The sequence below is a fragment of the Cetorhinus maximus genome, chromosome 22, assembly GCF_964194155.1.
Source record: "Cetorhinus maximus chromosome 22, sCetMax3.hap1.1, whole genome shotgun sequence".
Lineage (NCBI taxonomy): Eukaryota > Metazoa > Chordata > Chondrichthyes > Lamniformes > Cetorhinidae > Cetorhinus > Cetorhinus maximus.
The window spans coordinates 42081633-42108595 of NC_135900.1; the positions used below are offsets into that span (position 1 = coordinate 42081633).

Genomic DNA, 26963 nt, shown 5'->3' on the forward strand with positions numbered 1-26963 from the left:
GCCGCAACAGAGACTACCCTATACCACCCTGAATCTGCCTAGCCGCGGGGATCACTGCAAGTGCTGCACAAAAGTTGTGTGCATCACCTCTGAGTTCCCCTCGATGTTGAAGTCACCAGGTTCAAGTCTTCTAAAGACAGTTGTAAATCACGCCGTCGTGAAATCATGCCGTTGTGGGATTTAAATTTGACGTGTGAGGATGATTCCATCATGTGGCTGGAATAATTATATACAAATTTATTACAATTAAGTTCCCAGCATTTGACAACAGGGAATGTGGCCCGCCACCGATGCAAGGAGGGGACAATCACGCCCTGGATTCACGTCGTCAGGAAACGCAACTCGGACCATCTCACGAGATTCTCCAATCTCGGCACCAAACACACCACGCCATGAATGGCTTGGAAAATCCCAGCCTTAGTCTTTCTTGAAAATAGTTAATTTTAAATTTATGTCCTCCATCATGGTATCTAGCTAAAATCCAGTCAATGTGAAATGATCCAATCCTGTCGGCATTCTCATTAGTAAATGGCAGCATATATAAACATGCATCATGTTGCCTCTGAATAATTTTTCCTCAAAGGAAAATAATTCAGTTTGCCAGCTTCTCTTCATAATTCAGGATATTATGTCAGTCTCATCTTTGGTCACTTCAATGCCATTTTGAAAATAGATTGTAGGTTCATCAATAATCTACACAGAATTACAATAACTTAGCTTCACAAAGATTGAGAATTTTCAGGGAGTCATCAACAATCACACCCAAATATAATTTTCTTTTCCATCTTTGCTACTGAACATCTCTTGGTCATCCATAGGCTTCATACTTGTTCTTCCAATATGCATTTCATTCATGCATATTAAAATCAATTTGCCATTCTTTAGCCCATCCATCATTGGCTTCAGACCCCTCTGAATGCAATCAATTGTACTCATACTCTTCACTTGGCCACAAAATGTGGAGTCAATAGCAACTTTTACAATATTTCAAAGAACTGCATCAGGAATTTGCCTACAGTCTTCAATAGTGAAGTTTGATTTGAAGATTAATTTACCATTGTGGCACTTCCTCATTCTTCATTTCGAACACACACACCCCCATTTAAAGACTATACGGCCTTTAACCCTGCATGTAAATCTTAAACGACTAGCATATATCTTTGGGTTAATTTTATTGTTAGTAACAGCCTGTCTTTCTCCCCTACTCTTTTAACACTCTTTGTGGTTATACTCAACTGACTTTTACATAATTTCTGCTCCTCAGTGCTGTTCATTTATCTGTATATTTTAAAATGTTTCAGTTTGGTTTTACATCTTATTCTCACTTTTCTTATCTTTTGTCTTTTATTTTAATGCCTTCAATTTTCCAGCTTTTTCATTCACTTTATTTTAACTCTCCCTTATCACTATTACACCTATGTAGGGTGTGCACAACATCTCAGTGTAACACTCATTTACCCCCCTCCTCACTCATTGTGACACTTTCTGATGTATCCCACGTCCCTCTTGTTAAACTGCTTGATATATCCTAAATCCCTTTGTGTAACTCTGTCTCATATTCCTCAAATCAATCACTGTAATATTAGAATCATAGAAATCTACAGCATAGAAGGAGGCTATTCTGTCCTTTATGCCTGTGCTAGCTCTTTGAAAGATAGCCCTCATGTCTTACAATGTAACAACAGCCTGATATATCCACATCTCTTAGCAGAACATTGAAGGTTGTGACATTCTTCACACTCTTCAAAGCTACACTTTCCCATATACTCTTCAGCATGACACTGATACTTCATATTGCCCTCTGCATTCTCTAACAGACCTCTTCCCCTCTACAGTAATTCCTAGTATAGCTCACGATTGTCTATGTAAAACTCTTTCATCTACCCCTCAGCCAGCATTGTCTTATCTGCCTCACTACCCTTAGTGTATCACGCTGACATGGCTTATATGCCTCACTAGCTTGCCTCTGTTATAGACATCCCCATCACTGATTTTAAACTGAACAGCATGGAATCATTTTTTCTTACCCAGCCAACACGGGGGGCAGAATTTTACGCTGATCGGGCGGGCACCACCCCGATCGGATGCAAAATTGGGTGAGATGATGTTGGGCGAGCTTCCCAATGACATCCCATTCTCATGTGGTATTTCGGCCGCTGGGCAGAAAAGTCAGAAGCTCGCTCGCCGACAATTAAGAGGCCAATTAAGGGAATTAAAGGGGCAATTGTCTCCGAGTTTTTGTGGCCCATCCAACCTTACACTTGGCGGACGGGCAAGCCGGCCAGGCGGACTTTGCATTTTTCATGAAGCCTCATCCAAGGGCGGGATGAGGTTTCCATTATTAAATGAAAGAAAAATAAAAATCTATGGACAGCATTTTTATCATGTATATGTTCAGGTAACTGATTGTGATGTGTGGACATTTTTTCCTGATTTTCAAAACCTTATTTAATGCTTTCAGGTCTTCAGCCCCCTGAGGCAGCTCTCTGCCTTTAGAGAGCTTTCTGTCAGCGCTGGCCCACGTCCGCGCTGACATCAGCGTCAGCCCTCTTCACCCCACTACCCCCACCCCAGCAGCGCTGGCCCACGTCCGCGCTGACATCAGCGCCAGCCCTCTTCACCCCCCCACCCCCTACCCCCATCCCGGCAGTGCTGATCTTCTCAGCGTGCGCTTCATGCCGGCTGGCTGTTAATTGGGGACCGAACACGGTCGGCGGTCCATTCCCGGCCGATGCCGGACCCGCCAATCACACCCGCCCGCCGGCCTAAAAATCCTGCCCTATGTTCTTTTTAAATTGTGAGAATAGCTTTTTGGGGTCCACATGTTTTCTGGGACAATCAGTGGGAAGTTCATTGCTGCACACAGTCTGTGCTAAATTGCTTAGTTGCTTTCATTGGTACTCATTGCAAAAATGGAAGAAAACATATAAATATATAAATGGATAATACATAGATTTGATTCTTTTCTTACTTCACTGGCCTTCAAGACTCCAAACAATGGAAAGAGGAAGGCAGGTACCATTGCTGCTGCACCAAGTGGCACGGCCTCAGAAACCCAGTAGACTGCAGTCACTATCAGGACGTACGCACATTGAGCCTCGGGCTGAAAGACAGAAACAGAAAAGTTACTCAATGGGCTATATAACTCATAACTCCTAGAACATTGAGAAATGCTGTACACCATCAAGGTGCATGCTGTCACAACAAACAAACTAAACTAACAGCAAAATACTGATGATGCTGGAAATCTGAAATAAAAATAGAAAATGCTAGAAATACTCAGCATGTCAGGCAGCATCCATGCAGAGAGAAACAGAGTTAATGTTTCAGGCTAATGACTTTGTGTCAGAATTTAGGGGCAGAGAAAGATTGATGGGAAGGAAAAAACAGAAGGGAAAGTTTGTGATAGGGTGGAAGGCAGAAGAGGTTAAGTAACAAAAGGGTTGATGGTGCAAGGCAAAAGGAGGTAAAAATGGGGCAAACGAAGAAACAAAAGATGGGTTTAGAGGAGCTGTAAATAGAAACAGCAGAACCATTACCAGAATCTGCTTTCCAAAAAAAGGGACTGGATGTTATAATCTGTGTAAACAAAGTATCTGCACAGTGTGTTCAGACAATCAAACTTATAACCAAAGCATTTGAACAGTGTGACTTTTAAATTTACTCTTTCATGGTGTTACGACCAGTCCCAGACGAGATTCTCCCAATTTGTTATGATCCTGGACGTGGTACCCCAAATAGCTATGCACCTGGGTGAGGAGAGATGAACTGACTCCCATTCTTGTTTCAACCCCTCGGTTGGTCGCAACAAGGTTAATTTAAAATGGATTCCTTCCCTCGTGGATACCTTTGCCCAGTCCAAATGTATTTATGTTTTAAAAGGAGCCAATTTGACCAGGCTTTCTTGAGTTAAAGAAAGAGTGAGTTTATTAGTTGCTAATCGTGAGAAAAAAATAATAAAGATGCAACACACATACAGAAATGATTAAAAATGAGAAATTGAGTCCAAAAATAAAAGTTAAAAAGAATCAGTCTTTGGTTTGTCCGTGAGAAGTAGATGGTGAAATGTTGTGGCTATTAAGTTGGAGTGATTCCGGTAGTGCTGACTTTGGCAGCTGAGCAGTTGGTTTGGAGATTCTTGGTTTTGCAGGTTAGCTGAAAGGAGTTGTCCTGTTTCCTTTTTGAATGTGGCTTTGCCGACTTGTGACTTGCTTTCAGCAATCAGAGAGAAACTTTTTTACCTGCAAGCACAGGGATGCCTCATTGATGTTTTTTCAGCTGTGACCTTCACACACCAGGCCTGGAACACCAAAACTAGCACATAGAGCCAGGGTTCTTCTTGTGTATTCTTGGAAGGGTAAAAACAAACATGTCTTTCGCCAAGATCAGCTTCCTTTTCAGCTCACTTCATGTCCACAGTCTGGCATATAACTCACAGGAGATAGTTTCTGCTGGTGGTAATCAGCCTTCATTATCTCTGCAACAGCAGGAGATTACAGTTCCATTTTTGCATTACATCTTTTCCTTCAAAGTCTCTCTGTCTGAAGTAGACCTTGACACCTTTTTAGGTGCAACGTTCCATTCTCTAGACTAGTTGGTCAAGTGTAATCTACATAGGAATTTTCCAATAAGTGATTACCTTACAGTCTCAGCCAGCTTTTGCTGGTAATGTCCTTTTATAAAAAAACATGTCTTACTCAAAAGTTCAATATATCCATAAGTAATTTAGGGCTGTGATCCGTGGTCATGACACTTCATCCACACGACGAATGAAATTAGATTCATTCTCATTTCATTACAAAAAGAGGAAAAAAATTAAATATAAACACAAACACAGTCACACACACATTCATTCTCCTAGCCTTGGTCAATATTCTCTCTTCAGTTGTAACCAGGTCTCTTTAAGTTCTGGACATCACATCTGATTTCCCTGCAATGTGGGTGATTTTTAGGTGCTTTTACGGTTGGAGAAACAAAGTCCAATTGAATAACCTAGAATTCTGTTTCTTAAACGTTTCCACAAAGGTTAATGGGTTGTGCTCAGTATAGTCTGTGGTCTCTCTGTATCCGTTTCGGGCATATATCTCAAAGTGTTTGAGAGCCAGTAATAAACCAAGGGTTTCTTTTTCTACTGTGGAGTACCGTTTCTGACACATGTTTAGTTTTTTGGAGAAGTACCCAATTGGTCTCTCCATTCCTAATTTGTCTTCCCGGAGGAAGACAGCCTTTACCCCGATGTCACTCGTATTGATGGCTACTTTAAATGTTTGGTTAAAGTACGGAACTGCAAGGACAGGCTCGCCTATTAAAATGGCTTTCAGCCTTTCGAAAGCTGTCTGGCATTTCTCAATCCATACAACCTTTGCTTTTTTCTGTAATATGTCTGTCAGCGGGGCGGCTACTGTGCTGAAGTTTGGGACAAGCTTAAGATAGAACTCACACATACCCAAGAACCTCATGATTTCCCATTTCATTGTGGGAATGTGGAATTGTGCTACTGCTTGTACCTTTGCAGCCCTGGGCAGTACTTGTCCTTGGCTCAGTACATGTCCTAGATAGGTCACTTGAGCCTTCGTGAACTCGTTCTTTGCTAGATTGACCACTAGGTCAGTTGACTGTACTTTCTTGAAGAGGGCTTCTAGTTGCTCTAAGTGAGTTTCCCAGGTGTCCCTGGACACTACGAGGTTGTCTAGGTACACTACACAATTGGATAAGCCTGGCACTACCTGATTTGTCAGCCTTTGAAAGGTGGCTGGGGCATTTCGGAGTCCAAATGGCGTAACTTGACACTGGTATAATCCACTCAGAGTTATGAAGGCAAAGATTTCATTTGTGCAGGCAGTCAAGGGAGCCGGCTGCCAGTATCCCTTGGGTAAATCTATCTTTGTAACGTAGGCTGCTTTACCTACCCTACCTATGCAGTCTTCCAGCAGGGGTATTGGGTAGGAGTCGGCTCTGGTAGTCAACGCAGAACATTGTGGAGCTATCCAGCTTGGGCACAAGCACAAAAGAGGTGATCCAGCTACTGCTGCTAGGCTCTATTAGTTGTTGCTCCAGCATGTAGTTAATCTCCTCCCGAACTTGGGCCAGCTTTTCTGGGCCTAGACGATAGGGATGTTGCCTTATGGGAGGGGCCTCTCCCACATTCACATCATGTAGAGCTAGTGTGGCACAGGCTGGCTTGTCTCTGCATAAGCCTTTAAATGCAGTGAGCAGCCTCGTAAAATCCGCTCATTGTTCTGCACTTAAGTGGGTGAATAAGGGACTAAGTTCACTAGTGCCTTGTGTTGGTTAGCCGGGTAGCAGGGGGTTCAATGTGGGCTTCACCCGTGTCCCCCTCCAATTAATCCTCACTGCTACCCTCATCCTCTAGGTCAGCGGCAATGGGATGGACCGTTGCCTGCTTGTCCCCTTCTCGGCTGTGATATTGCTTCATCATGTTGACATGACATAGCCTTTGCTTTATCCCCCAATCTGAGGTCTCAATTAGATAGTTTACTTCCCCGAACTTCTTTGCTACCTGTACAGGCCACTGAACCAGACTTTTAAGGGTTCACCTGGTATTGGTAGGAGCACTAACACATAGGGTAGAAATATCTCCCCGTTGGGGGGGCTTGTGCGGAGGCGGGTGCAGGCGGGTGCAGACCCGATTGGCACCCTCAATCGGGGCCGTGCCGCCATTTTACATGGCCGTGCCAATTAAGGCGCGCCCAGCATGATGCGCGCCTGGAAGCGCTGAGCGCTCCCTATGCGGGCGGGGGGGGATGGTACTCTGAGTCGGGAGTGCGCTCTTTCTCGCATGCGCGCGAAAGAGCACAGAAATGTCCCTGAGGCACCTCTGCCTCAGGGAGATTAGTTTAAAGTTTCTAAAGTTTAATAAAGGAGAAAAAAACCTTTGGACCATGTTCCCTCATGTGAAACTGACACATAAGCTGGGACATGTGTATTAATTTTATTAAAAATTTTTCCCAAGATTTCAAAAACATTCATGAAGGCTCATCCTGCCCGTGGATGAGATTCCATGAAAAGTGCAAAGGCCACCTGGGCTCTTCGCCTGCCGCCAACCTTAAGGTTGGACAGGCAGCTTTCTCAATAGGGTTAATTAGTTAATTAATGGCCTTAACAGGCCTTTGACAGTTCGGCGGGTGCGCAGCCAACTCCACTGTACGCCCGCCGAACTGAAAATCTAAATGGCGTGCAGTGATGTCGGGACTCACACCCGACGTCACCCCGTGGCATTTTACGCCTTGGTGAGTGGGCCCAGCCCCCGCTCGCCGAGCTGAAAATTCTCCCCATAGTCTCCTGGCTGAAAGGTTTGGGCCCTGGCATGTTTGTCTGCCTGATTTTTCATTGCTGTCTAGGAGTTTTTCAAGTGCTCTCGGGCCACATCACAGGTTCTCATGAGTCGCACCCAGAGCGCTGTTACATAGTCTAACATGGAGACTTCCTCCTTCTGTTTTAAAAACCTCTCCCTGATTAGTTTCAGAGGCCCTCACACTTGGTGCCCATAAACTAATAAAACCAGTGGACTTAGGTGAGTCCTTGGTAGCGAACGGAAGGAAACCTAGTCATTTATCCCAGTTATGGGGGTACTTGTGGCAATATGCCCTGATCATTGTTTTCATGGTCTGGTGGTACAGTACTAGCCCCCCACGACTGCGAGTGATACACTGAAGACTTCAACTGAGTCACGTCCAGGTTACCCATGACTTCCTGGAAGATTTTGGACATGAAATTTGAGCCCTGATCCGGCTGGGTCTCGGTGGGTAGACCATACCTGGTAAAGAATTGGGTCAATTCCCTCACCGCTGATTTGGCAGATATGGTTCTCAGGGGAACAGCCTCTGGGAAGTGGATAGCCACGTCTATGATGGTAAGGATATACTCGTAGCCCCCTTTTGTTTTGGGCGGGGGCCCCACACAGTCCACAAATACATAAGAATCAAGCTTTGGTTTGTCCGTGTGGTGAAACATTGTGGCCGTTAAGTTGGGATGATTCTGGTAGCGCTGACTTTGGCAGTTGAGCTGTTGGTTTGGAGATTCTTGGTTCTGCATCTTAGCTGAAAGGAGTTGTCTTGTTTCCTTTTTGACTGTGGCTTTGCTGGCTTGTGACTTGCTTCCAGCTATCAGAGGGAAACTTTTTTTTACCTGCAAGCACAGGAATGCCTAGTTGATGTTTTTCCAACTGTGATTTTCACAGCACACTCTCACACACCAGGCCTGGAACACCAAAACGAACACATAGAACTAGGGTTGCAGTTGACTTTTTAACCCCTCTTCTTGTGCGTTCCTGCAAGGGAAAAAACGAACATGTCTTTCGCCTAGATCTGCTTTCTTTTCAACTCATATCGTGTCCACAGTCTGGTATATAACTCACAGGAGATAGTTTTTGCTGGTGGTAATCAGCCTTCATTGTCTCCGTTGCTATAGGAGATTACAGTTCAGTTTTTGCATTGCATCTTTTCCTTTGACGTGTCTCTGTCTGAAGTAGGCCTTGACACCTTTTTAGGTGCAACATTCCATTCTCTGGATTGGCTGGTCATGTGTAATCCACATAGGAATTTTCCACCGGTTGGTTACTTTACTATGTCAGCCAGCTTTTGTTTGTATGTCCTTTTTAAAAAAAAACACACGTCTTACTTAAAAGTTTAATATGTCCGTAAGCAATTCAGGGCTATGATCCATGGTCATGACAATGGGATGTGGGTGTTGCTGGCAAGGCCAGCATTTGTTGTCCATCGTTAATTGCCCTTGAACTGTGTGGCTTGCTAGACAATTTCAGAGGACAGTTAAGAGTCAACCATATTGCTGTGGTCTGGAGTCACATGTAGGCCAGACCAGGTAAGGATGGCAGATTTCCTTCCCTAAAAGACGTTAGTGAACCAGAGCATTAGCCTGGGCCTTTGAATTACTAGACCAGTAACATTACCACCACGTCACTGTCTCCTCCTTGTCCAGACAACCAATCTTAGAACCAAAACATCTGGACAGTATGTCCAGACAATCAAACTTATAACCAAAGCAACTGCACTGTGGGATCAGGCAATCAAATTCACAATCACAGCACTTGCATAGCATGCCCAGCAACTGTATCATGAGTTTCCAGGACTATATTAGTGAACTTATTAAGACAGTGGGCTCTCTGAACCACACAACTGAATTCTAGGAGTATCTGAAGTGGTAATGTTGGAATTATGGGAAAGCCAGCCCCCATTAGAAAACTGGAGATGGGAATTCAGACCAACAAATGGCTGATATGGACAGCACTGGATCCACGAGCGTCATAAAACTGTTCATTGGCCAGCTTAAGATGCTAAAGGTTGGGATAAAATCATTTTAGATACAATGCTCAGGTAAAAAGGAAGAACTTTTGAGAGAATATCAAAGTCAAATTATTTTGTGACTTTAAGCACCTTGCTTAGATCACTCTTCATATTTCTAAACTCAGGTTACTCAAGTTCCTCAATTTGTCCTCGTAATTTAAAATTTAAACTCCAATGAATCTATGTTATACTCATTCTAAGGCCAATACATACTTCGTTAGGTGTGGTACCTCAAAATGAACACAGTACTCCAAATGTGGTCTGACTAATGCTCTGTATAATGAGGCATAACTTTGTTCCCATTGTATTCCAACTTGCTTGAAATAATAGCTATCATTCCATTAAATTGTTTGATTATTATTTGTATTAGTGCACTGGCTTTTATTGGTGTACTTTGCCTGGATACCTAAACCCCTTTGGTCCTCCACAGTTCCTAGACTCTCACCATTAAAAAAATCCAGTTCATCTTTCTTGTGTCCGAAGTGGGTGACCTTTCCCTTCCTCACATTGAACTTTATCTGCCAAAGTGGAGTTTTTGCTTTTCAGTATATGTACTAGTTTTATATTGTTACAATATGTTTCACTGTTTGTCTGCAGGTTTACTCATTAACTGTTCAGCCCTCCTTACTGTGGTCAATTTATTTCTCATTCTTTCGAAGTTTTGCCTTGTTAAATTTAAAACTTTGGCTTTAACTCTCCCTTCTCCATCTCAAATCTTAGATCAAATTCAATACTATTATGATCACTATTTGTCAAGATGTCCTCTTACCATCAAATTGTTAACTGATTCTAGTTTGAATATCAGAAAATCATGCATGCCAAAGCACACATCTATAGACACAGTCAGCAGATAAGCTGGGCAGTTTCAAACAACAGAGTTCAGTCTGGCCAGTGGAGTAGTACAATAGTACAACAGTAAAGCAGAGTTATTATAGACTGCTACAAACCTCATATAGCACACATCAGTCAGGAACCTGAAGATACTAGTGCACGGGCAATGCTAAACTAACTCTAAGGGCACTATTACATAGGTCCTATTGAACAATCAACAAGAACACTATTATACAATTACAATGAACATTTCCCCAAGGACACTAAGAACCCCAGCTGAGTATTGCCCAAAAGTTTTATTACAGAGTCCTGCTTATTCAACCAAGGCCTATCACACAGTCTCATCATTCACTGAGGACACATTACAGTCAATGGTAGATAAAATGGGAGGGGTGTATAACAGGTGAATAATCTGCTAACTTCTGTTTTGCAAAGTTGAGTTTCACCTATAAGTTGTTTACTCGGGGTGCTACCAAATCATCTCTAATCTTTCCATTGTTTTCAATTGTTCACTTTATAATAATGAATGATTGACTATACTTGGAGTAAGTGCAGTGGCTTTTAGTAGCAACTTAATAGTGAAATATTAATGGGAATATGGTCTTCCAAATCTGTGCAGAAGGTTAGAGTAGTTTACTTGAACTCTGTGACCCTGTTTGCTGTGGTGGAAGGATGATATTTTCAGACAGCCATCGCATATAAACAAAATCTATTCCAAGGAGCTATGTTTACTTGAATGCAAGTCACATCTTCTCAACTCATTAAATACATGCAAGATACTCAATAACAAACAACTGTATGTTCCTTGCTGTAAGATATCCAATCACCAAAAAAGTGATCCAAGTCAGAATAGCACTAACAATTCCAGAGTGTACAGGACTATCTGTGTTTGTGTCAATTATTTATGCTTCAACTCTTGATTTACTCTTTGTTCTATGTCATTTCTGGCATAACATTAGTTATAGGTCACTCAAAAGAGAACAGGGAGACCATGGATTCTCCGATGGCTAAATGGGTACATGTACCATGTGATATAGCACTAGCATTCAGATCAGGAATATCCCATACTTGGCCACTGGCCAATGCTGTCATCAAATGATCTCATCTAATGCAGCATTAGGAACCTCAATTAACCTGGCCCAAGAAAGAGAAAATAATCAGCTATTATTCCGGCTATTGATTTTTGTCTGAAAGCGTTCATCTTAAGATGCCTAGCAAAGAAAGACTCAAGCTCAGCTGCAATGTCCTTCCCCATTGTTGAATTGCCTCCATCACTAATCTGCAGCATTCCATTTACAAATAGCGAGAACCCACAAACATCAATAAGATAAATGATCAAATCATCTATTTTGCTGATGTTGGCTGAAGGATAAATGTTGGCCCAGATCAAAAGGGAGAATTCACCTGGTCTTCTCCGGATCAAATATTGTTATGGGGTTTTTTAAGCCTACCTGAGAGGACTGACAGGACCTTGTGTCTCAATGGGAAAATGGTCTCACCTGAAGGACTTGGAATATTTTCATTATCAGACCCACATACTTGATTATAGAGCAATTCTGATGGTGACTTACAGTCTTGTGATTTACCTCCTCTTTAATCCTGCACTGTGGCATCAACGCTTCACGATGATTTTTTAAAAATATTCTTTCAAGGGATATGGGCAGTGATAGAAAGGCCAATATTTGTTGCTCATCCTCAGTTTAAAAAAACAGTTTTCTCAGTTTATGCTTTTGATTTTATATCAGAATAGGAATGCATTATCTTTGCCCTATTTCTTCAGAATAGAGGCTATAATTTGCTGTGGCAAGACATATAGTTAAATCTGCCATTAGTTATGCTTACCTTCGCCTGTTCAGACTTTTCAATATTTTGCATGGTACATTGTTGAAAGTGTGAGCTGATAACGTTACATTGAGAGAAACAGAGGGGGTAATTTTAACCCCCAAAACAGGTGGTTTTGTGTCAGGTGGAATGTTAAAGTGTAAAAAATCTCAAACCCAAATCCTTGCCTTATACACACCCATTTCCAGAATTATTGATCATGGGGTGAGGGCTGGCAATCAACCTGCTCCAGTAGGTGGGTCACTCATTTACACATTTTAAGGAGTCTGCATGCCTCAGATCTTGTCTCCTTTCCAAATTTAACAATGTCTTGGGAAACCCAACAACTAGAAGGAGGCAAGAACTACATAGAATAAGTAATTGTTTTTCCAGCATTACTTGTGGGCCAGGATAATGATCCAGCAAACAAACCTGTTTCCTAATCCTTGTGATCAAACAATCCCCTCCAACCCTCAATCACACCCATTGCCAATTGCCAAACCCCTATCCATGATCACCACTCTGATATCTCTCCATCCCACCACGATCAGCCCTTGACCTTCCTAACTACTCTGTACCCACATGGCAATCCCTACCCCGAGCTGCAGGAACTTATCTGCTCCTGGACCGTGACCTGTTCTCAAGCTTTCCCCATCCAACAGCCTAACAATCGGGTTGGCTTCTGGGTGTGAAACCAAAAAACAAAACCACAGAACTTCCTGGCTCAGTGCTTCTCCACCAACCCCCACCCCACTCCACAAAGCCCTCCCTCACAGCTTGGAATTCCCTCCACAGTAAATACTGAGGCCAGAGCAGGACAAGCAGCTGTGTATCTCCTCAACCAACAGAATTGAAGGATTGTGCAATTCACAGTGCCAGGATAGAGAAAGAAGTGTACATTAAAATGAGTGAATTTGATGGCAAATCTGATAGGGAAAGAGAAATAAAGGGAGGGAAAGGAAGCTTGGATTAAGAGAAAACAGAAAGGAAATTTAAAAGAAAATTTAAAATTTGAGCTTTTTAACATCTCCAGCAAAAATTAAAGCCTGAAGGAATGAGATTCCACACTTATAAAGATTGATTTTTAGTGCCAGAGAGGTTGTCTGCAATAATTAGCACTTAACACATTGTTGCAAGAGTACTTAGGTTGAAATGGACAAGATTTAACTTCCTGTGGCAAACTTAATTTATATCTACTGCAGAAATACAGAAGATTCATGACATCCTATGCTTTTCAATGGTGATCCAGATAATGAAGTGCAGTTTACATGGAGCTAATGCTGGGACAGTTTAAGTCAAAGAGGAACTTTGGGATCTTTGAGCTTCACTGCTCACCTGCTCTTGCCTGAAGTTGCTTTACCATTTCCACATAAATAATGATGAATACCATTAGTATCACTGTTATTTTGGCATCTCATTATGGCCCAAAGTTCCTCATATGTCATCTCATTTTGTTACCCACTATTATCCCCATCTCTATTCAATTATTGTTAATGGGCATTAATGATTCCTCAAGCAAAGTATTTGTATCATCCTTTCTCTACCTCTAAAAGTACAGAAAGTTACTTAGGAAATTTATTTATTTATTATTCAGAGTCCAAAGAACAAAATAAGGATGTGATCAGTATTTTCCCTTTTTTCCTAAAGGTGTCCATGTTATTTCTAATAATTGAGAAGTTTCTTTCATGATGGTAATTCTGATTATTGAGATTTCATCAGCCGGTTCGCAGTACATCTGCTGCAGAAGTTCACTGGATAACTATGATAACAAGTCTAAATTTTAGAAAAATTGGTGAGAGAACAGTCAATAGAATAATGCATCTGCCACCATACAGTTATATTATTCATCAGGTCACTGAGTGCCAGATCAAGAAAGTCTTTCAGAGAGAAAGGCCACATACTAGCTCTCCATAGTGTCCTGGGTGTTGGCACGATGAGTGTAGTTTTGCTAACAATGTGGCGCTGTGCTGTGCATGCACATTTCTGGTATGACTGATGCCGAGCACTATCTTAGTGAGGGTGCGAGGAGAATGCGTCAGAGGTGTGCAGAATAAACTAATCATGATGTCAGCCGGCGTGTAACACTGATTTGCCACCAGTGCTCCCAGTTTGCTGCTTCTGGCTGCTCCAGCACATATCCTCTCTTGCAGCAGCGCATGTATTCAGCAACAGAAAGGCTCCCCCCCGCCGACCCAGCCCAGAACACAGAGAAGGACAGGCTGTCACTGCCAGTGGCTGTGTAGGTGACCATGGCCTTGAATTTAATTGCAGAGGGATCCTTCCAGGCTGGAGCAGGCTGTAACATATCTAACATCTCCAAGTTTGCTATGCACTGCTGCAACAGAGAGGTGACGGAAACATACGGTACACCAGGAGAGGGGAGTTCATTGTATTCTCTCTGAGCAGAGCAGGCAGAGTATGCAGAAGGTTTTGTTGGGGTACCAGGCTTCCCCATGGTGCAGGGTGCCATCGACTGCACTCAGTTGGCTTTTTAGGTGCTACATCTAAATGCAGCAATGTACTGCAACTGCAAAGTGTTCCATTCCCCGAATGTGCAGTTGATGTACAACCAGGCTCAGTACATCATGCTGGTGAATGCCCAGCATCCTGGCAACAGTCCTGATGCTTTCATTCTGTACCTAGCCACTTTACCCTCAGCATTTGAGCCATCATGTCAAACCAGAGGGTGGCTATTGGGCGATAAGAGCTATCAGCTTAACACCTGGCTCATGACTCCATTCTGAAATCCAACCACATGTGGTGTGCATGCATATGATGAGAGTCATGCTGCCACACAAAATATCATCATGAAGACCATTGGGATGCTGAGATAAAGGTTCCACTGACCAGACCACACTGGAGGAGTGTCTCAGTTGTTGGTGATCTGCTGTATTCTCCAAACCTGGCCATCATGAGGACATAGCCCTTGCCACTGGGTTGCAGCAAGTAGCTCAGGAGGAGCAGGAGCAGGACAAAAGGAGGCGTAACCCATTCATCCTCTTTCCAGCTGAACTGTTCCTAAACGCCTCATCTGACTATGAACACAATCTCAAATCCCCATTGTACCAAAGGTCCCACACATTGGGTGGAATGGTCTCAGAATTGCACTAAGTGCGGAAGTGGGTGTGAAAAAGTATGTTTTACCCACCGGCTGCAATGGTGGGTTTTCACGCCATATCATTACTTCCTGCCTCATTAATTATGCAGCACACGCTGTCTCACTGGCAGTGGCCTGTGAGTCGGTCACCATGTCATTACCTCGCTGTCTCCTCACTCCAGATGCCATATCTAAACTGCAGCCGTGCACACAGTTCTTAATGCTTGCAGCCCAGGACCGCTCCAGGGAAGACATGGCCCTGAAAGCCAAGAAGAGTTCAGTGATGTGTCATTGGAATGCCTTCTGGAGGCCCATCATGATGTCCTCCACCCCCGCTCTGCCACAGGAGGTCCAGTAATCTCCTCACTCTGGCTTGGGAAGTAGTGGCAGCGGTGGTCAGTACCAACGCTGCAGAGAAGAGGTTGGCCAGAAAGAGGGCGAATGATCACATCTGTTCTGCTAGGGTAAGGCAACCATCTCATCACTCTAAACCACACACTTACAAGGCCACTACACATTCACTGGCATCTCACTCACTGCCAGCTCAAGGGACATCACCACTCACTCTCTCACACACACCCTCACATCTTCATCTGGCCTCATCTCCTCTGGAGACTGCCTCCTCAGCCCTCACTATCTTGAAGCCACTTGCACAGATCAACATGTACCCCCCACATACACCCTGGGATAACCCCCTCCCCCAGTACAGCCCTCGCCCTATAGCCTCTCTTCTTGCTAGCGCCTGAGGCTACTTCTCCCCCTTCCCCAAGCAGGCCCTAGCCCTGCAGCTGTTGAAAAGCCACCTCCGCCTTATGGCTGGTCTGGTAGGTAGAGACCTGCCTGTGAGCACCAAAAGTGATGTGGTGCTGCCTGCAAAGTCTGGTGCTGATGACCATGAAGCAAGGTAAGCAAACAAGCCTCAAGGTCCCAAGTGAAATGCAGCTCGCCAGGTGCACGTTGCTTACATACAGTCGTGAAACACGACATGCCTGGATGATCCATCGTAGGGGGATGATTCTAGCGAGCAGGGCTTATAATGAGATGTATTGAAATATGAGAAAGTATTGAAATTAGATTCCATGTCCGGTAACAGGAAACGCGGCCCGCCATTGATGGGTAGAGCAGATGATCGCAAACTGGTTTCACGATGGCATAAAACCAATTTTTGGCCTTCTCACCATATTGTCGCTCATGCTGCCAAACACGCCCAACGCCAACAGATGCAGAAAATCCCACCCAGATTCTTCTATTACTGACCCTCACAGCCATCTTGGTCACAATACTGAAAATATAAGCTACCACAAAACAACCATTCCAAATAAACATTAGCAGACAAGCCTTCCAATAATCCATACAGAAGTCATTTAATCACGCCTTTGCATTCCCTTAGTGCCTGCCTTGCGAGTATGTTTACCTGGCCTAGTGTTCCTATGCAATGTTACCCCAGTGGTTGCAGTATGGCTGGTAGAATGCTGCTGAAATTCAGGGGGAGGGCGCTGCAGATGGCCTTGCAGGGTGATGTTGAGCAGCTCTGGGCTTAGACCATCTCGGCGTGGACAGCAGCAGACCGGGCTGGCTGGGTCACCGACAAAAGCAGGGACACTGGGAGAGGACAGTGGGTTCGTGTTCCACAGAGTAACTCATACAAGCAGTACATCAGCAATCCTGGTAATTTGTTGGAGAACAGCTTGCTGGACTGCTTTCAGTCCCTGAAAGGAAGTGAAAGCTATCGGGCTGCTCACCTTGCCCGTGCCCTCCCCTGCGGTTTGAAAAATTTAGGTCCTCGATAGGCCTAAGGGCAGGCAGGCTGCCTGATGTCTTACCCCCCATTGCCCCCGTAATTTTGGGTATAGGTTGGGGGTGAGTGGGAAGGTGGCGGGTTGGACATCAGTTTTATTTTCCAAGAACCTCTGCCTTCAAATACATTAGCCGGTCACTGTGAAATACAGCCCCTGGAATAGATGTTGATAGAAAGTTGGTGAAGTCTTGAATATTTCCTGATGTTTACCAAAATTCTCTTCAAACCTCCAGCAGCAAGTGAACAGGAAAAGGTGATATACCTTTAAGTAGTACTCGAAATCCTCTGCAATGCTATGTTTGCTCTCAATCAGCTGGTCACTGTTAGGAGATGACATTAGCTCACGTGACAGAGATCAAAATGTTGTGCAGCCTCCTTAATGTGATCTAGTAGGCAATTTAAGTGGCTATCAGCTGCTTAGTGATTCTCTAGGTAGCCATACCTAGTGCAAAGTTCAACTCATTCACCAAGTTAGTGTCATGTGCCCAATACATCACAAATTGATGCTTTAACTTAAGGCCTCATCCTGGCCACCTTGGGGACTCTTTAGTTTTTAAAGTAGAACAGACCTTGGCCGAATAAATTGGAGTCAAATATTGTCAGAAAGAAACAGTAGCTGACCAATGGGCTACCTTCAAAGAACAGGTAATTTGGGCACAGTCAAGGTATATTCCCTTGAAAGGGAAAGGTAGGACAAACAAATCCAGAGCTCCCTGGATGACAAAGGAGATAGAAATTAAGATAAAGAAGAAAAAGCTGTGCTTATGTCAGGTGTCAGGTAGAAACTATAATTGAGAACTAGGCTGAATATAGAAGGTTCAGAGGGGATGTGAAGAAGAAAATAAGAGACGCAAAGAGGGAGCATAAAAAGAGACTGGCAGCTAACATAAAATGGCACCCCAAAGTCTTCTATAGGTATATAATATTAAAAGGGTGGTAAAAGGAGGATTAAAGATGATGAGGGACCAAAAAGGGAATTTACACATAGGGCAGAATTTTTAGCTGGCGCATGTGATTAGTGAGCCCAGGAGCGGCAGGGGAATGGACTACCAACTGTGATCGGCACCCAACCACTGAAATGCTCAGCGCTGCTGGGGTGGAAGAAGGAGGAGGGTAGGTGCTGATGTAAGAGCGGGCCCGGGGAAGTGTGGAATGAAAGCTTCCTGAAGGTGGAGAGCTGCCTCAGGAAGCTGAAGATTTTAAAAGCAATCAATAAAGATTTTAAAATCCAGAAAAAAATGTCCACACATCAGAACCAGTCACCTGAACATATAGATGACGAAAATTCTGTCCAAACAGTTTTTTAAAAAATTAATAATGGAAACCTCATCCCGCCCTTGGATGAGATTTCATCAAAAATGCAAAGTTCACCTGGCAGATTCGCCCATCTGCCCAACCATAAGGTTGGACGGACCACGAAAAATTAGGGACAATTGGAACTTTAATGGGCTTAGTTGCCCTCTTAATTGTCAGTGGGTACGCTTCCAACTTTCACATGAGCCCACCGACCAAAGTATCGTTCGAGCATGGGATGGTCAGGACGCTCGCTCGAGCAGGTTGGGCGCGCGCCCACACACTGAGTTAAAAATTCTGCCCATGGAGACAAACAACAGAACTGAGGTATTAAATGAATACTTTGCATCTGTCTCTACCAAGGAAGAAGATGCTGCCCAGGTCATAGTGAAAGAGAAGGTAATTCAGACACTAGAACGATTTAAAATTGAAAAGGAGAAAGTATTGCATTGGCGATCTGTACTTAAAGCGTATAAGGCACTGGGACTGGATGGGATGCACCCAAGGATACTGTGTGAAGTGAGAGTGGAAATTTCAGAGGCACTGGCCATAATTTTTCAGTCTTTCTTAGACTCAGGGGTAGTGCCAGAGGACTGGAGAATTGCAAACGTTACACCCTTGTTCAAAAAAGGGTGTAAAGGTAAGCCTAGCAACTACAGGCCAGTCAGTTTAACTTCAGTGGTAGGGAAACTTCTAGAAATAATAATTCAAGACAAAGTTAATTGTCACATGGACAAATTAAGGAAAGTAAGCATGGATTTCTTAAGGGAAAATAATGTTTAACTAACTTGCTGGAGTTTTTCAAAGATGTAACAGAGAGGGTTAATGAGGGCAATTCTGTTTATGTGGTGTACGTGGACTTCCAAAAGGCATTTGATACAGTGCCACACAACAAACATGTGAGAAAAGTTGAATCTTGTGGAATAAAAGGGACAGTAGCAACATGGATGCAGAATCAGCTGAATGGCAGGAGTGTGGTGGTTAATGGATGTTTTTCAGGCTGGAGGAAGGTGTGTAATGAAATTCCCTAGGGATCAGTGTTGGGGTCCTTGCTTCTCCTGATATGTATATATTAATGACCTAGACCTTGGTGTACAGGGCACAATTTCAAAGTTTGTGGATGTTACAAAACTTGGAAGCATTGTGAAGTGTGAGGAGGGTAGTGTAGAACTTCAAAAGGATATAGCCTAGTTGATGGAGTGGGCAGGCAGGTGGCAGATGAAGTTCACTACAGACAAATGTGAAGTGATTCATTTTGGTACAAAGAACATGGAGAGACAGTATAAGATAGGGGGCACAACTCTAAAGGGATGCAAGAGCACAGGGAACTAGGTGTATATGTGCATGAGTCATTGAAGGTGGCAGGACAGGTTGAGAGCATGGTTAGTAAAGCATACAGTACCCTAGGCTTTATTAATAGGGGCATAGAGTACAACAGCAAGAAGGTTATATTGAACTTGTATAAGTCACTAGTTTGGCCTCAGCTGGAGTATTGCATCCAATTGGAAGGATGTAAAGGCAATGGAAAGATTTCAGAAAAGGTTCGCGAGAATGGTTCCTGGGATGAGGAACTTCACTTATGAAGATAGATTGGAGAAGTTAGGACTGTTTTCCTTAGAGAAAAGAAGGTTGAGAGGAGATTTAATAGAAGTATTCAAAATCATGAGGGCTCTGGGCAGAGTAGATGGAGAAAACTATTCCCACTCCTGAAAGGATCGAGAACGAGAAGGCACGGATTTAAAGCAATTAGTAAAAGAAGCAAAAGTGATATGAGAAGAAATTTTTTTCACTCAGTGAGTGGTTAGGAACTGGAATGCTCTGCCTGGGAGCGTGGTGGAGGCAGGTTCAACTGAAGCATTCAAAAGGGAATTAGGCTGTAATTTGAAAAGATTTGTGTAGAGTTAGAGGAACAAGGCGGGAGAATGGAACTAGGCAAAGTGCTCATTCGGAGAGCCAGTGCAGACACAATGAGCTAAATGGCCTCCTTCCATGCTGTAACAATTCTGTAATTCTGTGATTCGGTGAAGTATCTAGGAACAATTGCCCCTGGAATTCTACAGCACAGAAAGAGGCCATTTGACCCATTTTGTTTGCACTAAATCTTTGCTAAAGAAATCCAAAACTAATCCCACAGTTTATTCTCGCCCCTTATAACCTTGATCTTCCTCTGCTTCAAATACTTAGCCAGTTACTTCATAAAATGGTATTAGCCTCAACAGTTTTCTAAGGCAAAGCATTCCATACTTCAGCATTCCTCTTCATACATGAATTTCTCTTTACTGCTTCCCACACTCTCGGTGGCAGTTTTAAATTGATGACATTCATCGCTGACTCCCCAACAAGAGGAAATAATCTTTCCCTTCTAATCTTAGCAAAATCCTTCGTAATTTTAAAAACCTCTATTAAATTCTGTCATTATCCTGGTGAATCTATATGTGCTCTTCTGTGCCTTTAATGGGCCAACGAGATCTTCGGCTATTACTCTAACTGTGCCCTAACCATTGCTTTGCATGTATTTTCCCCTACTTATTAGACCCCGATTCCTTTTTATATGGCCTCATCTACATGTTCTTGGACATTCAAGAAATTAAATATTCAAATCCTTAAGTCGCTCTGTTCACCCACTACCTTCCATTGGATGTGTGCTTCCATTCATCAATTTTCTTCCAATGATGTGCTGCTTCTCACTTAGCCACATTAAATTGCACCTGCCACATCTGCCCACTCTGCTAAGCTATCTCTGTCCCCCTGAAGTCTCTTTTTTCTACAGTTTTCTTGTTCGTTTGCTAAGCCTCCAATTTTTATGTCATCTGTAAATATCAATACTGCATTTCTTATAGCTTCGTCTCGTTTATTTATGTGTGCCAAGAACTAAATGAATGTAGCAGCTTCTCCTTGTGTAAAGGACTCCCAACCCTTCTCAAATCCAAACAAAATCTGTTTACTTCAATTCTTTGTTTTACATCTGTCAGCCAATTTCTATCCACGCTGCTACATTTCTTATATGCCTAAATTCTTGTAACATACCTATGAGAAAGCTCTTACTATTCTTTTTACATTTTGTGCCGTTACTACGGGCAGAATTTTTAGGTTGGCGTGTGGGCGCAGGCCTGACCCGATCGGACCCGAAATCGCACGAGATGATGTCAAGTGAGCATCCCAACATCATCCCGCATTCACGCGATATTTCAGTCGGCGGGCGCACGTGAAAGTCGGAAACACCCCTGCCGACAATTAAGAGGCCTATTAAGGTCATTAAAGTTGTAATTGTCTCTGATGTTTCGTGGTCCACCCAACCTTACGGTTGGCAGACAGATGAATCGGCCAGGCAGACTTTGCATTTTTCCTGAAATCTCATTCAAGGGCGGGTATGGGGTTTCCAATATTAAATTAAGAAAAATAAAAATCTACGGACAACATTTTTATCACCTATATGTTCAGGTGACTGATTGTGATGCTTGCACATTTTTTCCCTTATTTTACAAACTTTATTTAACTGTTTTAAAGTCTTCAGCTCCCTAAGGCAGCTCTCACCTTCAGGGAGCTTTCATTCAGTGCTCGCCCGTGCCCACACTTACATCAGCGCCTGCCCTCCTTCCGCCTCCACCCCGGCAGCATTGAGCATCTCAGCACGTGCTACACGCTGGGCTGGCCGTTAATTGGCCAGCCAGCATGAAATCGCGTCGGGGCCCGATCGTCGTCGGCGGTCTGTTACCCGGCCAATCCCGGGCCGGGCAACCGCACCCACGCGCCAACCTAAATATCCTGCCCTATGCTCTTTTAGCTCTCCTAATCTCGCTTCAGTTCCCTACTACATTTTTATATCCTTTTTGACTATCTTTAATATTGATTGCCCTATTTTCATTACATGCCTCGCTGTTACGCTTCAGTTTAGCTTTAGTTTCTATTTATTCACATAATTTATTCACATAATCTCTCTATTGCCTAATAAAAAATGGTTCTTGAATGATTCCAAGATTTTTGCTCTATCCAGACATCCATTTCAAATTGTTGATTACTCTGTGTGAAGAACATCTTCCTTGTATCAGGCCTAAGTTTATCTCTCATAAGTTTCAACCTATAGGCCTCTCCCCCTACTCCAACAACTTCACCTTTACGCTGTTTGCTCACTTGTCTGCCCAGTTAACTTATCTCAATGAGATTTGCCTTTTTCCAGTCTTGCGCTTAGTTTTAACTCTTCATTATCTTTTCTATTTTTACTTGCCCTAACAAAGTTGCTATTTCCCAATTGTTCATCTTCTCTAAGATTAATTATTTGATCTACATCATTTCCCAGAGTTAATTCAGGCAAAGCTTCTTTTCCTGTTGGACTAGAAACATGCTGATCTGGGAAGCAGTCCTGAATGCATTCTAAAAAGCATTCCCACTTTAACTATATTTATTCAAGACTACCTTGGAATGGTTAAAATCATTTCAAATTATTATCCTGTTGTTCTTACATATCCCTCTGAACTGTCTGAAGGCCACCACCTCCATCTCATTTTTACTGTTAATGGCTTGCATTGCAGTTCATTTTCATTAAGTTGTTCTACATAAATACTAGCTTAACATAGTCCTCTAGAATACCCCTATACTGGATCATAAGAACATAGGAATATAGATGCAGGCATAAGCTATTCAGCCACTCCAACCATTCCACACACCACTTAATTAGGCTATGGTTGATCTGTACTTCAGTTCCATTTAACTGCCTTTGATGCAAATTCCTTGATAACCTTATCTAATAAAAATATCTCAAACTCAGCCTTGAACATTTCAATTGACCCAACACCCACAACTTTATGGACAAGAAAATTCCACAATTCCACTACCCTTTGGGTGAAAAATCACTTCCTGATTGCACTCCTGAATAGCCTATCTCTAATTTTAAGATTTGGTCCCCTTGTTCTGGCTTCCTCATCAGAGTAAATACAAAGAAGCAATTTCCTATCAAATCATTTTGTCATTTAAAATGCTCAATTAGAACACCTATCAACTTTGTAAACACAGAGAATATAACCCAACCTTGTGAAACCTCTCCTCATAATTTACCCTGACTGTACCATTTTGGCAAATCTGTACTAAGGCCAATATATCCTGCCTGACAAGCAGTATCCAGAATGGAATGCAATACTCAATGTGGTCAGACTAGGCCCTAGGGCTATGTACAACTGAAGCACAACTTCTTCACCTCTGAGTTCTGTTGCATACACTTTAGTATTCTGATAGAATCCTTCATTGACATTGCCACTGTACACTCACTCACCCCCTCCTTATCGCTGCTAATCAAAGTCACATGTTTGCTATAGCTATTGTACCGTATCCCACCAAAATAATCAATGCTTCTAACTCTCCAGGAGCCACTTATTAAAGAAACATCACTCAATTATCATCAAAATATCTGTCATAGGCAGTTTGTACAATGGGAGTAGCACATTGCTCCTGGTGACACAAAGCTGCTAATTATTTAACAAACAACAAACACTTTGCTGCATTCAGGATGGATGATTAAATCTTTAAAGCTTTGCAATCTGGTAGAACAGAAAGCCATCAATACTGTTCAGGGAAGACAGCATATAGTTATTTGTAATTCAATTGTTAAATTCTACCAGCAAAGTGAACATTTAAATTAACAGTCACTCAAACAAGTGTGGATTGATTAAGGAACACCAGCATGGTAAACCTGTTTAACAAACATGATTGAGTTTTTTGATGCACTAACAGAGTGGGTTGGTGAGGTAATGTGGTCAAGGTGTTTGACAGAGTGATGCATAACAGGCTTGCCAGCAAAGTTGAAGCCCCTAGAATAAAAGAAAAGGTGGTGACATGGGTAGAAGGTTCCTGAAGGCAGGAAACAGAATGCTGTGGTGAATGGTTGCTTTTTGGACTGGAGAAAGGTGGGGTTCCTCAGGGATCTATATACAGACACACAACAGGCATGAGTAGTTTATCATTTACTGAGAAAAATGAATAAATTACTCATTATCCAAAGTCTATGAGTAAATACATATAAACTAGCTCATTAGCACCTTAACTACGCATTGTCTCAGGGACATTTTTGGTAACTTGCGTAATTCACTATGCCTTAAAACACAACAGCCTAAAACAACCAGATATTGGGCCATGGACCTCGTGGGAGCTACGCACACCTACTGAGTGCCCTCTGGAATTTTGGACTTCCACAGCAATCCACAGGTAGGTCTTAAAGAGGGTGTTTTGGTGGGAGTGGTGGGGGGGTGGGGGGTGGAAGTGCAGTGCATTGCAGGGGGATAACTAAGTCAGAAGATACTTGATTAGGGATGGGGGATCAATCAGACCATGTGGGGAGCAACCTGCCCTAATAATTATTTAAGCCCAGTTTCGTTCTGTGCTTTGCTCCTTCCAAAGTCATTACATTCTTTTTGAGGTGTGATGTCCAGATCTGAATGCTTTACTCAAGGAGGGGTCTAACCAACATTCTTGGTGACTTCCTCACCTTTGGAATCCAGCCTTATTGAGGCAACATTCCATTGGCATTTTGATTATCTTCTGTTCCTGTGCACTAGCTTTTACAAATGTGTAAACATGGATAAAGTAGTGATCAATGATATTGTATTATTAATACTTGAGGGAGATGAATCTTTCATTTCTATTCAATAATTTCTTGACTCCCCACATGTTGTCTCCAGCTGACTTGCTTCAAAACCTCAGTCAATGTTTGGTCTGAACAATTTGCACAAAAGTGCAAATAAATGAACTGTGGATCACATCCCCTCTATTGTTTTTTCCTCTTCCTAAAAAAAAGAACCACTCAACACATGAGCAAAAAATGACATGTGTATGCTACTTCTAATCATTTCACATGGGACACATGTGGGTACAACACGTACAAGCTGTGATATTCTTCTGCATTCTAATGACCTTGGTTGCCAACTCACAATCGGATCACAGTGGCTTCCTATCCATTTCTTATTTATTAAAGGGTGGGGAAGAGCACCTTACAAGAAGTGTTTCATGTGGCACAGTAGATGACAGCATTCTCATTCATAAACTGATTTTGAATGAATAAAAAGCACTGAAATAAAGAAAGGGAAATTAAGTAATTAGGGAAGCCACATGCATAGTCTTAGTGTAATGGCATGGAGCTAGTGTAGGTTTGGTCAGTGCACATGCAATGTATTTAATATTTCTGCATAATATTCCCATGTTTAATTTTATTCAAAGTTTTTTTTTGCTATAACAGTTGTGCTTCATAGTGTGTGTATTCTTTAAACTGGCATCTGACTCCACAACAACCTGCAAGAAAGCAATGTCCAGTTTTGATGAATACAACAATCCATGACAAAATATTTCTTTACATTCTTGTTATCAGAGTTCCCCATGAACAAGGCCGTTGTATAAGCCCATCCTCATTGTGGTTTAGCTGTAAGACCTGTTAGTAGTGGTTCAGTTGGTAGCACTCTTGCCTCTGTGTCAGAAGTTTGTGGGTTGAAGTCACACTCTGGAGACTTGAGCACAAAAATCTAGGCTAACATTCCAGTATAGTACTGAGGGAGTGCTACATTGTTGGAGCTGCTATCTCTCAGATGACGTGCTAGACTGAAGCCCTGTCTACTTTCTAAGGTGGATGTAAGAGATCCCATGACACTATTTTGAAGAAGAGCACAGGAGTTATCCTTAGTCTTGTGCCAACATTTATCCCTCAATCAATAACAGAGAAACAGATTTTCTGGCCATTATCACATTGCTGTTTGAGGGAGCTTGTTGTGTGCAAATTGGCTGCCACATTTTCTACATTGCAACAATTACTACACTTCAAAAGTACTTTTTTGTTTTCATTCATGGGATGTGGGCGTCACTGGATGGCAGCATTTATTGACCCATCCCTAGTTACTCTTGAGAAGGTGTTAGTGAGCTACCTTCTAGAACCTCTGCAGTCCATGTGGTGTAGGTACACCCAGAGTGCTGTTAGGAAGGGAGTTCCAAGATTTTAACCCAGTGACAGTGAAGGAATGGTAATATTCATTATAAAATGCTTTGGGACATCCTGACAAGCACCAAATAAATGCAAATCTTACTTTTTTTCTTCCTTGTTGTATATGTGGACTTCCTCCCACAAACCAATCTTCCTCTTTCCAAATACAAGTAACTTCCTTGAGAAACAATTCACATTCATTCCAGGTTATCCAGTTACAGTGATGTTGAAGTTACATCAGATTAAACTTTTAAATAAATTGAAAGGGAATAAATTTTAAGATTCACCCTCTGTCCTGAAGGCGGAGAACTGCATATGGCTCCATGAGTACCACCAACCCTCTGCATTATTGCCCCAATGCCTACTGTCTCAGCCCAGATGATATGTATCAGTGGGCTATTTGAGTCTGATGAGAATGAAGGCCAAAATCCAATCCTACCCTCATCCAACATCCATACACATGCACTTTCAAACCCCAGACTCTGGATGGTGATGAAGGTCATGAATCCTTGCTGGAATTTTCCCTCCCTGGCCCAGGACCACCACATACAATTGTAGCTAGCTGTTCCTGCAGGGAACAACTGTTTCATTACAAACAAAGGGCTGGACCTGATAGCTATTTGTTTAATCCAAAATAAGATGCTCTTGAGGGAAGGGAATGTACATACATCTCCCACAATCATTTTCACTATTCCAGTAAAGGTGACATCAAATTTCTCCATTCCTCCAAAACAAACTCTCTGTTGATGCAATCAGATATAGCCTGATATTTGTTATAGCCTTTAAATGTTCAATTTGTAGTTTATTGACAGAAATGAGCCACTGAAAGTATATACTTTTTACTTC

General features: G+C 42.6%; 1 protein-coding gene across 1 annotated transcript in view; it reads right to left on the reverse strand.

Moving 5' to 3' along the window:
• slc13a4 (solute carrier family 13 member 4) overlaps positions 1-26963 on the reverse strand; it is a 138746-nt gene that overhangs the window by 108330 nt on the left and 3453 nt on the right. The window contains exon 2 of the mRNA XM_078568169.1: positions 2972-3103. Within this exon, the coding sequence (XP_078424295.1) occupies positions 2972-3103 (132 nt within the window). The remainder of the gene's footprint in view (positions 1-2971; positions 3104-26963) is intronic.